Source organism: Leptinotarsa decemlineata, unplaced genomic scaffold (genome assembly GCF_025532065.1).
Source record: "Leptinotarsa decemlineata unplaced genomic scaffold, Ldec_3_MD MMD2_P_RNA_scaffold_12, whole genome shotgun sequence".
Taxonomy (NCBI): domain Eukaryota; kingdom Metazoa; phylum Arthropoda; class Insecta; order Coleoptera; family Chrysomelidae; genus Leptinotarsa; species Leptinotarsa decemlineata.
The window spans coordinates 2144256-2157695 of NW_027412526.1; the positions used below are offsets into that span (position 1 = coordinate 2144256).

The window sequence follows — 13440 nt, forward strand, 5'->3', positions numbered from 1 at the left end:
TGCGGAATTGTACTGGGCTTTGGAGATCACCTGTCTACATCGGCTAGTTTATGCGAGCTCAGTTCAAAATTGCCGTGTCTCTGGAATACGAATGGGATCGGGAATCGCAGTGGTTTTGCTGAAAGTTTATGGTTTCGTGACAAAGTCGGTGAAAGATTTAGAGGATTCGTTTATTTTGGATAACTGAACAGTTGGGCTCGAAAGCTCTTAGGCTACATACAAAAAACATTTTTTTGTAAAAATTGATTTTATTATTCAATATATTTTTCGTTAAGTCTCAGTTTCTTCATCGGCGCTACATTTTTTCCAATGAGCATTTCCTTGAGGTCCAAGAACATGAAAAAGTTGCTGGAGGTTAGATCTGGAGAATACGGTGGATGCTAAAGCAATTTGAAGCTGAACTCATGCAATTTTGCTATCATTTTCATTGATTTGTGGCACGGTGCTTTGCTTTAATGAAACAGTACTTTCTTTTTCCGACTGTGCCGACTGTTGCGTCTATGCACGCTTTGGAGTCGATTCTCTACGTGTAGAGATGAAGATTGTTTTGATTCTGGTATGAAATGATGGATCCACCTGGAAGACAATTTATGTTTCGGGATTTGGCAACCCTAGTATTGCAATCTGGCAACTGACAGCTCTATCGTAAAGTTGGACATTTTTGAGCTTGTACGTACCCAGAACGTTTTGACATACGCGCGCTATTTGTGTTGTTTACAGTAACTTAAAAGATTCATCTCGACCCAGAAATGGAATAAGGTCGTGAACATTTTCGTGCTATTATTTTTTACAACTTTCGACGTGGATTAACTCAGCAACAGTACATGGATAAACTTAATTCAATTTTTGGCGATGAAGCTCCATCAAGGGCCAATGTTTATCGATGGTATGGTGAATTCAATCGTGGTCGTAGTTCACTCATAGACGAATTTCGTGAAGGTCGTCCAAAATCAATTGTTGTTCCGAAAACCAATGATGCTGTGCGCGAACTGATATTGCAAGATCTTCATGTGACCTATCGTGAGGTTGAGACAATGTTAGGCATGAGTGAGACCAGCATACATTCAATATTGCATAAACATTTGATTGTCAACAAAATTTGTTCGCGTTGGATCCCACACAATTCATCAATCTCTCAAAAAAAGGCTCGTGTCGATTGGTCGAAGGAAAAGCTCAAAAAATACGATCGCGGTGCTTCGAAACACGTCTATGACATCGTGACAGGTGATGAATCGTGGATTTACGCGTATGAGCCCGAAAGTAAACAGCAGTCGACTGTATGGGTATTTCAAGATGAGCCAAATCCAACAAAAGTTGTTCATGCACAAAGCACTTCCAAGCAAATGGTCGCCTGTTTTTTCGGAAAAACTGGACATGTCGCAACCGTACCACTAGAATAACACAGAAGAGTCAATTCTGAGTGGTACACAATCATTTGTTTGCCAGTTGTCTTCCAAGAACTCAGGAAAACCAACCGCCGAAGACGGATCACTCTTCACCACGACAATACGAGCTCTCATACATTGGCAGAATCAACTGCATTTTTGAGCACCCAAAACATCGATTTGATGAGTCATCCGCCGTATAGTCCTGACTTGGCACCGAATGACTTCTTTTCATTCCAGCACGTAAAAAACAAACAGAGAGGTCAACGTTACTGCATTCAGAATGCATGTTTTGCAGATACCTCAATCAGAGTGGCAAAAGTGCTTCGACAATTGGTTCAAACGCATGCAAAAGTGTATAGATCTTCATGGGGAATATTTAAAAAAAAAGTTAAGTGAGTTTCGATTATTAATATTTGTTTTTGTTCTCTAATCCCGAAATATAAAACGCAACCCTCGTAAATCAGATATCATTCACTGGATTTCTACACAAACGATACTATACTAACGATCAATACGGATGTAATTTTATATCCCTCGTTAAAAATGTCTTGTTCTGTATAATATTCTCAAAGATAGATATGATCCCTGAACAAGTTTATTGATGCGTTTTTTCTCAAATTTCAGTCTCCACACCAAGGTTTTTGTGTGTTCTACTAGAACAATGGTAAATTGTTTTTTTGGACCAAAGATTTACTAGAATTCATCTGAAGGCTATAGTTTGATGATGAATAGAAACTGTCATAAACCTGTATCGTCGGCATAATAGTGAGCGGTACAATGTTCAAGAGATTTCAGAATTATTGAGGTACATAAAGAAAACAGAAGTGGCCCTAGTATGGAGCTATGTGGGACACCGAATCTGAGGTTCAGAGTTGTTGAACCGACAAATTACATATAGCTCTTTACTCAACACAATCATCTGACTTTTTTGCTCAATACTTTGTACTTTCTCCGAACCTCGATAAGGAATGATTTGCTCCATGTAAACATCCCGAATCCTGAATCACGGAACAAACTATTGTTCTGTACTCCAACCAAAAATAATAGCGATAATAGCCATAACGACGTATCTGTCGCCAATCGCCGAAACGACAAGGACACCACCATAACACCCCGTCCGTAATCCTGATAAATGGATTTATTGTAATGAGATTCGACAGCGAATTTCCTACGGGAAAACAGACCGCACGTATCGTGTTATTAACTCATAACGCAGGAAACCGAATTTAATGAGGTTTTTATGCAGGCAATGACAGTCTTTTGTTACAATAATGAGTTTAGGGCTGTCAATCGTCGGGGGTATTGTCAGCGACGTTCTTTTGTTATGCTCGTACGCGACACCCCAGTCGAGGGGTAGTCCGTATTGCCGAACTTTCTAGGGGTGGTTTTCGCTCGAAACCATGATGGTTTGAATCCTAGGGGTGGTTCTGGACGATATGGAGAATGAGAGGGGTGTTTATGTATCATGTGTGTTCATGTGCCGTATTTTTGATAGCTGCCATTTATTGTACAATGAGGTTGCGGTGAATATTCGGGCTATATGACTCTTATTTGTATTCATATTCTGAGGAGGCTGTAAAGCTGCGACATAGGATAATAGTCCAGTCATTTTAGTAAGTTTCCCTCGGAATTTGAGATGCCCAGCTGTAAACTCGTATACACTTTGAAACCTACGTTTGGTTTAAAAACATCTGATTCTGTTCAAAATGGAAAATTCTCCAAGATAGATCGATGAAGAACTAGAGATTAATAGTTGATTTCGACAGATTCATGTCCAACTTTCTGGTTAAATTTTCTCCAGATGTAAGTAGGTACCACTAAATGTTCAACTTCATCCTAAGGCTGTCGTCCTTTATCAATTATTCCGATAATTATAAAAATTATAGGGCTAATCGTCAGTTGTTTAAAATACTCCCTTGCATAGAGTATGGCGACTAGGTGCCATGTGGGAAAAAATATTAAATTAAAAGGGAGGGTTTGTGACACATCATTTTGAAGCTCCTGACGAATACTTCACAACCTTGGAATATGAAGTCCATATCTTCACTTACTACAAAATTGTGGAACATTCAATAATTTCCTGAAGAGTCTATTCATTCCGTCGCGAATGTTTGTGAGGTGTCTCCTTCTATTGTATGGAGACTTTTGAAGAGGAATAGGTATCATCCTGTAGGAACTTTTCCTACAACTGCTTAGTATAAAAACATGTAAATTCTTTATTGTCAAGCAGTCATCCAAATCGAACACTGTAGTCGAACACTCGAAAATCGAATAGTCGAATTCTCGAAATGTGCGTTGTCTAACCGGAACTTCCGGGTCGCCACCTGAGGAGAAATCCAGAGACAGGGGTTCTTTCTGATGCCAACTGTGGAGTGAGTAACATCGAATCCATTCACTGAGGGCTAGGCCTGCAAACACGTGGTCTCCGTTCGGCAAACCACGTGGTCCCTCAAATTCTTCTTGCTATTTTGCTGTAGTGTTTTGTAGTGGTGTTGTGTTGATAAATATTATCGTTGAACACGTGTAAACCATACAAAATTAACTGAAGATGACCCTGATCGAAGAACAGAATTCTGCGAAATCACGACGGAAACCATACCATACCAAGCTACCTATCTCCACAATATTTGTGTTAGTGACGAATGTACATTTTTTAAACGGCAATGTTGCCGTTATTGGAGTGACACCAACCCTCACGTTTTCCGGAAAACACATATCCAATATCCATAAAAAATTAACGTTTGGACAGGAATATTGGGAAACCATATTGTAGGAATATGCTGGAAACTACTGTTGATCCTCTCTTCACTGAAATCGTCGAAGCGAATCCTAAGGAATTCGATATGGATATTGTATTCCAACAAGATGGAGCACCAGCACATTACTCCAGACAAGTAACAAACTATTTGGATACTACTTTTCCCGGTAGTTGGATTAGCCGTCGAGGTCCTACAGAATGGCCAGCTCGCTCGCCAGATTTGACACCTTTGGACTTTTTTTAATGGTACTATTTGAAGCAAAAGGTGTACGAAACTGAACATGCCTTCAATATTGGATATACGCAGAGAATAATAAATATTTGTAGAGATATTGACGTTACTGTGTTCGAAAATGTTCGACGTGAAATATCGTACAGGCTGTTTATATGTCATGAAGTTCAAGGCAACCATTTAGAGCATCTTCTGTATTGAACTCAAGCTTATTACCTCATATTATGTAGTTGAATGTCAATGTATTTAGGCAATTATTAAAAGTTCCATCATTTTGTATCAGTTGAAGATTTTGACATTATATTGTAGGGTTGTGAAGCATTTGTCAGGAGCGTTCAAAATGATGTGTCACAAAACCCCCTTTTCCATTTTTGTTTCTCAGATGGCATCCAATCGCTATTTTGGAAGTTTCATCTATCAATTTCACTTCAAAAAAATTATTTATGCATTAATTTCATCATCCCAAATTTAAATTTTTTGAGTTGACCCGTTAAAAAAATAAAAGGGGGAGGAAATTGAAGAAATGTCCTGTATATCATTCGTTCTAACCTAGTATTCTATATTAGCTAAATAGCTGATGACCATAAGCATATAGTGACTTCATAGTTGACTTATCAACATTCCTATCAAAACGACCAAGACTGCGGGAGCACAACCGGTCTATGATAAATTCATAATAAAAGATAGCATGTTCTGTATCACGGTGACTTGATTGTTATTTATTAGAATTTATATTATAAAGCTCCGCTACAAACGCAATATCTGTTGAACCACTTACTGTTCGTATTATGGAAATCGAAAAATGGAATTATTTCTTGGTGATTTGTTATACGAAGTTTAAAAATTCATGTGCCAACATTAGTTTATGAAAAAACTGCTCTTTATTTGGCTAAACGTCATCGGCTAGAAGTGATAAGAAAAAACTATTTTCTGAAATGAATATTTGTGTATGTATATCCCGTTGAAGTAGAATATACGTTAGAAATGCTGTGAAAATGTATATTTAGCCAGTCTTTCTTTTTTAAATCGAAACAATTTCTTTTTCAACGTTTCTGCTCAGTTCGAATATTCGATAAATCAATCTTTATGCAAGTTGATGTCATTACTTTTCACGTAAGAAATCTAGCAAAGCATTATACAAAAAAAAATGTGTAGGTACTCTTTTTTATTCTATCTTGCAGTGAAACTTGTAGGCCAAATAATCCATTAGAGTGAGTAATATCATAATTATATGATATCATACGAATATAACCTGGAAGTGCCTCAAAACTCTTTCCTACACCCCCTACTATCCCTAAACTTTATAAACGAGGATATCCCCTCCCTCAATATATTCGCAGTGAAACACAGCCAGCGGCATCTAGTAAGCAGAAGTGAAACCAAAAAATTCAATTCAAATTACTTTCAATAATAACTAGAAAACTGCTTGTTTCCTGTGTCTATTGTTCACCTAGTAGATTCTTTCTCATTCCTCTTCAAAAAATGGTTTTTCTAAAAACAACACTGAAACATATCATATTCTGTAATTTAAAATTAACTTCAAAAGAGACCATTTCCTGTAAATTCTCCCACAAATGAGGCACTAGCTGAAGCTGCAAATTGCGCTTTACTTTCGTTGCCATCTACTGGTGAATAGAAGAATTATTGAACCACTTCATGTTTGACTACAGAAAACGCTAGGCGATGTTTTTTCGCCGTGTCTATGCGTACGGTACCGTAGATTTTTCATTTGTGTTGCTTAAAATCAAACTCATCAAATACAACATTACAGCACACTATTTTCCCAACTTTCTCTCTGGTATCTGTAGAGAGGAGGGGGTAAGGGTAGACTCACAGCCCTTAGGCCACATGTGACCCATTGTACATCCTCCCGAGGAGTTGTCCTCCCAGGTCATCGTCCATCCGGTCCTTTCCAGGAAGGTGGACAGGTCATTAGGAGACATCTTTGTAATATTGGCATCTCTTTGGCAACCTTGAGGTGTCTCACGGTAGCCTCCGCGAAGGTTTTAGAAGGTGCAGCAATATTACTGTCGTTGCGCGGCTTTTTCCACCTTCTTGGGTTTGTCTCCGTGGAGGTGCACAAGTGAGGGAGCTTTCCTGCAGGGACAGCTGATTCCTTGCCTTAATTCACGGGATTGGTTTTTGTTTTTGTTGTTTCAGTTGCTTTATGCATGTGTGTTTCCACGAGTAGCCAGGAAAGAGTTGGTCACCTCTGGCAGAGCCCCGCATGACCAGAAGTGGGCTGATTACAATGAGGTTTGTCCCAGTTCCCCAAGGGGATCGCTCGTGACCGCATATCACCCTGCGGTCATTCAGCTGTCAGCACGATTCCTTACACCTTAGCTTGGGTAGGCTGGTCCAAGATGACATGTTTTGCAAAGGCTTTTGGAGAGTTTCAGTTCCCTTCACCCTATTTAATTCTGCCACTGACCAGGACTCCGGCGACTCCGTATGTAAGGTCACATTGACTTCACGCACAGGGCCTCCAGTCCCCTAGCCGTTCCCATATACGCCATCTAGGAACGCGCCCGATAGGTAGCCCAACCCAGGGGTTTCTCGACTGTTATTTGTCATCGCAATAAAGAAAATGCTTATGTCACGCATGTTGGACTATTTCAATTTCATCAAGTACATTTCATGAAAGCTCGTGGAATTACATGCAAAACTTGAAAATCTTCGTAATTTGAAATGTCAAATTCTTTTAATTCTTCGGATACAAGGGATACAAAGAAGTGTAGGTCATGAATTACCGATAGAAATATACTTATGGATTTGACAGACCATCATAAATATACAAGCTCGACAACGGAATATTAGACACTTTCAATATGGTAATAACTCCAAAATAAAAATGATGAATACAAAAATATTACCCAATCTGAACTCTGAAAGTAAACACTGTGTCACTGAATAAATGAACCTTTCATTCATCTCCAAATCGAGAAAGAGTAAATATTTATTGAGAGTTTAACTCTAACCTGTTATGATCAAGAAAATGACAGAAGCAGACGTAAAACAAGGCCTAAGAATCGTTTTGAAAAAAATTGAAGATGCATGCAGAAGAAGGAGCCCCGTAAGTACGTTGGAAACGTTATCTTGATTTGCCTATAGCCCCAGTTTTTTTCAAGGAATTGCAAGCTCTAGAACCTCAATTAGTAGCCGTGAGCAAATTGAAACCAGTTGACCTCATTGTTGCTGCCTACGGAGAGGGACAGCGGCATTTTGGAGAAAATTACGTACAAGAACTAGAAGAGAAGGCCAATAACGAGGTTATCTTGGAAAAATGCAAAGAGATAAGGTGGCACTTTATTGGCCACCTCCAAAAAAATAAAGTCAACAAAGTTTTGAGTGTTCCAAACATACATCTGGTGGAGACTGTGGATTCTAAGAAATTAGCAGAAACGTTGAACAAAAACTGGCCAAAATTCGGGCCACCAGACTCCAAGTTGAAAATAATGATACAAGTGAATACCAGTGGGGAAGAAGGTAGGAGCTAACCTTTAAACAAATATTTACAAAAATAATTCCCATGTTATTTCACAGAAAAAAGCGGAATTGTTCCTGCAGAAGTCTGTACGGTGACGAACTACGTTTTGAACGAGTGTAGAAATCTGCACTTGGAAGGTTTGATGACCATAGGAAAGTTCGGCTACAATCCGGAAGATGGCCCTAACCCCGACTTTGTGTGCTTGAAGCGCTGCAGAGACGAACTATGTCAAAGTTTGAATCTAGACTGGAAGAATGTAGCTTTATCTATGGGGATGTCTGATGATTTCGAGCACGCGGTATATTTGAGTCTGAATGGTAAGAGAGATACAGTTTTGCATAGTATATTGTTTCAGATTGAATTGGGAAGCACCAACGTCAGAGTGGGATCTTCTATCTTTGGACACAGACCACCGAAAACATGAGAAGGTATTTTACAAATTTGATGGCAACGATATTACCCCAAAATGCTTTTCAATCATTTTGTTATTAATGCATGTTCGTTTCAAATAAATGTATGCTAAAAATGCTGATCTTTTTCAATATTGAATGAAATTGGTACTGGTCGGTAGTCGGGCGATTCGACGTGGGCGCTTTGTTCACTCAGTCAATCGGCCGATGTGTGAGTCGATCGTTCAAGCCGCAGGCTGAACGCAGTATATTTATTCAGGGTTTTTCATTGCCTGATAGTTTCGGAAACACGAAAAGCATGAAAGTATATTCCTGGGCTCTCGGGGGCCTTCCTTTCTTCCAACAAGGCACAGAAGGCCAACGGCGGGGGATTGGAGGCTGACCGCCGAAAAAACGAGACCAGAGGGACGATCCAAAATTTCAAACCATAAAAGTCACCAGGAATAGACGAAATCTATACGATTTTGCTACAAAAGGGGCTGGATATGCTGATACCACATCTGAGCAGAATTCTGAGCCTGGGTAGCCTGCGGATATATTCCAAATTCATGGCAAAAGGTGAAAGTAGTCTTTCAGCCCAAAATAGGCAAAATATCAGACCAAACGCCCAAGTCATACAGACCTATCAGTCTAACGTCCTTTCTGATGAAAACCGTGCTTGTGCTTAGTGCTCGTCAATATGCGAAACAGCCTGGGAAATCGACAGATTTAGCGCTGGCCGACTTAAACAGACTACTATCAAAGTCGTCAGACGTCAAAGAAATGGCAGTAGCTGCTTTAGACATCGAAGGTGCATTTTGCATTTAATAATGTCTCCACGGAGCCACTTATAGACGCACCGGGAAAAAGAGGAATACCAGCTGTTGTGTGTCGATGGATAAAAGCCAGCCTAGAAAGAAGGGTAATATACACCACTCTGGAAGAGGCTACCATTCAGGTAAGAGCAGATAAGAGATGCCCACAAGGAGGCGTACTACCGCCATTGCTATGGGCAACCCAGGCATATATTGCCTGGGTTATGCTGACGATCTGGTGATAGTCACAAAAGGAAAATTTGCAGGCGTCATCTCAGAGCGCATGCCTTGAACGTCGTCGGCAGATGGTGCGAGCATGAGAGCCTCTCAGTGAATGCCCAAAAAACCACTGTCGTTGTTTTCACAAGGAAAACAGTGATGCGAGTACTGAAACCACCAATACTCAATGAAGTGGAGGTCCCTTTCGCCACGGAGGTCAAATACTTAGATGTGACTTTCGGTCACAGGCTCACGTGACTCCATATATAAAAAACTGCACATAAGGCCAGGATGGCCCCGGAAATGCATAGAAGGTGCGGGATATACTGGGGGCTGAACCCAAAAATGACACTCTGGTTATATATAAGGGTAGTGAGACCCATGATAAAATACGGTGTAGTGACTTGGTGGACAAGAACAAAGCAATCGGGTACGGCTAGGCTATTAGGCGGTATACAAAGGCTGGCGTGCTTAAGAGTCGCAGGAGCCATGAGGACGACCCCAACTGCAGCACTGTAGGTCCTACTCAGACTTCCACCATTGCACATCTACATACAAAGAGAAGCTCGACTGGTGATACACAGGCTAGTGGAGGGGCAAGCCCCAGTCAGCAAGTCACTGAAGGCGGATTCAATACTAGGAATGCCCGTGGATAACACGGTTCCACAGTACAGCTTTAAAAAAAAATCAAAATCATACCAAATAAAGAGGACTGGCAAAACGGCCTACCGGTAAAAGCGGATGAAACTTAGTATACAGATGGCTCAAACACCCAAGAAGGAGTTGGAGCCGGTATTTACGGAGGCAGAGCAAAGATGAGAATCGCACTCAGCTTCGGACATAATGCAACTGTGTTCCGAGTAGGAGTAGCGGCCATCGAACACTGTATGGGGGAAATAAACAGGCAGAAGTTCACAAATAAAACTATTGCCGTTTTCTCCGACAGCCAGGCGGCAATTAAGGCGCTTAGCTCATTTTACGTCTTCTCAAGATGGTGGGAAGCTGTCTAAGCCCACTCAAGGAGCTAAGGACCCAAAATAGGGTACCCGGATATGAGGGTCACAAATGAGGAGGCCGATGTTCTAGCCCGTGGAGACGCATCCAAGGCTATGATCGACCCAGAACCCTTCTGCGGAGTAGCGAAAGCATGTATAAAGACATCCATGAATTCATGGATAGATTGGTGGAATAAGCTCCCAGGAATGAGGCAGACGAACGAGTTCATAAAGAAACCATCGCCCAGATTCACGGAAGACCTGCCAAACCACAAACGTAAGGTTGTAAGGGTAGTGATGGGTCTACTACCCTTCGCCGACTGTGGGCATAGCCGACTCAGAAAACATCTGAGCAACATGGGTCTGAAAGAAGACTCTAATGCAGGTTTTGTCAAGAAGAGAAAGAAACCGTACTGCATGTCCTCTGTGGATGCGAAGCGATAGCAAGACTGAGACACGCAAGATGCTAGAGGCTGCCAGCTATACGAAGGGGCCAGTGTCAAGGCTATGGAGTCTCATCAATGAGATCAAGCTAGACAATGAGCTCTAACAAACAAGTAGCATCACAATAGATTTGGGCCAGCTCCCCGATAATCTAATCTAATGGGTGTATATTTGTAATGAAGATATATGGCCTTTCTTCGCTTCTCTAGATAAGTACTGAATCTTTCTCGATCATCAAAATGTTCGAGATTAACAAGGACGTTTCAATACAGTTCGGCGGATGAAGGTATGCTAAAGACGGAGCGTCAAATATACGACAAAAATTACAATTAATAGTCTATTTTGTACGAAAAGCATTAAGAGCGGTCAACGTCGGTATACCTATATATAGGCTACCGGTTTAAATTAGTGATCCATGTTTCTGATAAGCTGATTCTGCAGCAGAATTGATTATGTAAGGCACATTGTAAACTGGATAGATATTTTGAAATTGAATTTAAAAAAAATGCATCGGCCGGGAATCGAACCCGGGCCGCCCGCGTGGCAGGCGAGCATTCTACCACTGAACCACCGATGCGATGCTTGTAAATTTTGGAATAATGTATATGAAGAAATGATTGCAATTTACTGAAAATGTTCTATACAAAAATAGTTAGTTGAAGAAAAGATAAATTGATGTTAACCTCCAATCAAATGTTCCGTCGTTCCGTATAACAACTTCATATTTTCGTTTAGTGAGAAGCTGATGCAGATTTATAGGAAGGGAAGGGGTAAGTGGGGTAATTAATACCCCCTTCCCCGACATCAACATTCATCAACACCAGAATTGCAACACCAGATTTGCAATACTCTTCACCAACCAAGTCAGTGTCTTCAGGGAATGAAGTAAAGTCCTAGGAGTGTAGTCTAATTCCTCTTTTGCTTCCAATTCAAATTTGCCCATGAGCATTGCCGTGCATTCTTGCTGCCTGAAGAAACAGTTGTTGAACTAGAACCCATACTGTTTCTTGTTTTCTTTTCACTGAGATCATCATCCCTCAGAAGATCCCCCAAATATTCAATAGTTTTTGGTATAGGTTCCCTTGGAAACAACGAAAACACATCATCATCTCGCAACTTTGAGTACATTGATGAGGTGAATTGACAGACCGCATGTTTTCGGAACTGTAGGATTAGAAACCTGTGGAGTAGTCCTGTTCAAAGCCACTGCTATCAAGCTATAACGCTCTTTATTGTGTTTCAAATACTGAAACCATCCTAGACATCAATTGAATTATCAATTCTCTCATGGTAATCTGATTTAACAACCTTTGCCTACTTACAGGTATGAAAAATCTCTCTCTTTCAATTATTCGCTTGTCATTCTTTCTCTTCTACCTGAAATCATCGATGTGAACCTGAAGGTGTCAACTTGGTTCGTAGAACGTGCGTCCAAAAGTGGTAATTATCCAGAAAGAGGAATTGGTTTTTCCGTTCTTCTGAATCGGGCCAATGTTATATCGTTGAGCACAACGAGCACAAAATTTCTTCATAATTCATATAACCCGCAATCCGTACTTCGCCTCAAATCTACACAGCACTGCCCCTTTCGTTGTGACAGATTCATTATCAATTTATTAGGGAAGTCACTTTTGAATTTCGATTCAATCTGCCAACATGGGGCATTACATAATATTCCTATACTACAGAATATATTTTAGTGCGTTGTTAATCCTTAAATTGTTGTAATGTATGGTCGGTCGGTAGCCAAGCGGTTCGGCGTGGGTGATTTGTTCACTCACTCGAATTGACTGCCGTGTTGGTCGGTGCCCTAGTCTGAACGATCGATCTTCACTTGCTATCGTCCAACCCGTGTTAGGAATCACACGTTAAAAGGTAAGACCTCGTTAATCCTTAGCTCACACAAGTTTCGACTTCTGAGGGTTGTCGTACGTAGGGGTGCGACAGCTGGTTAACGGAAAAACAGATTTTAAACAGATTTTTTTAAACTGATTTTATTGTATATTTTACTTATAATTTCTAAGTCTTGTCTGAAACATTTTATTTCAATGGGTGTGTTAGCTGTTAGGAATAAAGATCTATCTACCTATTACTACTGGTTTATTTGTTAAAAATTTCCGTTTCTGATAATAGAAGAGCAAGATACAAAATATCTTGGAAATTATTGGAAACTATTAAACACAAACCTGGGTGCAATTGCATCACTGGTTGCCTGCAGCAGAGAAGCGTAGTAAGCGCTTCTTGTCATAGGCTCAGCGTCAATTGATCCATTCCTACTTGGATATATTCTACTTTCGAAAGCGTTCCTTACATTATTGAAGATGTCCGGAGTCAGAAATCGGCATTCCCGAACAATGCCCTGTCGCAGGTCTTTTACATTTATAGAAGTTGTTAAATTACAGTAGTAAACATTTTGAAATGGACGACACTGTTAGTTTTTCTGCAAAAAGTAGATAGTTGGCAACTGTCACTTCTTCACGTATTCACTGGTAAACACACAGTTTGCTGCCGGATTTTTTTTTCTGTTTCTAGGTAATTTAGGTCTGCTGTATCGATAAATGCCACAAGATTTGCTCCATCAGATCGTTTTCAGAAAATACGACAACAGATCACATTTTTAACATATAGGGTAATTTAACACAGTACTATTTACATATATGTAGTGCTGCTATTCATCAAATAAACGAAACACGAATAAAAAGTATGATATTCA

At 40.3% G+C, this 13440-nt stretch overlaps 1 protein-coding gene and 1 non-coding gene across 2 annotated transcripts; one reads left to right on the plus strand and one right to left on the minus strand.

Moving 5' to 3' along the window:
* Positions 1–7209: 7209 nt before the first annotated feature.
* Positions 7210–8391, plus strand: LOC111517805 (pyridoxal phosphate homeostasis protein). Its single transcript, XM_023174085.2, has 4 exons — positions 7210–7451; positions 7507–7864; positions 7922–8163; positions 8221–8391. Exons 1-4 carry the CDS (start codon positions 7362–7364, stop codon positions 8287–8289), a joined length of 759 nt encoding a protein of 252 aa, XP_023029853.2. The 5' UTR covers positions 7210–7361; the 3' UTR covers positions 8290–8391.
* A 2842-nt stretch (positions 8392–11233) lies between these two features.
* On the minus strand, positions 11234–11304 carry TRNAG-GCC (transfer RNA glycine (anticodon GCC)). Its single transcript has one exon. It is a non-coding gene; the product is annotated as a tRNA-Gly (tRNA).
* Between the last annotated feature and the right edge of the window lie 2136 nt (positions 11305–13440).

Coding starts and splice junctions, on each gene's coding strand:
- LOC111517805 (XM_023174085.2), top strand. CDS start 7,362: ATGATCAAGAAAATGACAGAAGCAGACGTAAAACAAGGCCTAAGAATC. Junction 7,452..7,506: donor CATGCAGAAGAAGGAGCCCC/GTAAGTACGTTG, acceptor GTTTTTTTCAAG/GAATTGCAAGCTCTAGAACC. Junction 7,865..7,921: donor GAATACCAGTGGGGAAGAAG/GTAGGAGCTAAC, acceptor GTTATTTCACAG/AAAAAAGCGGAATTGTTCCT.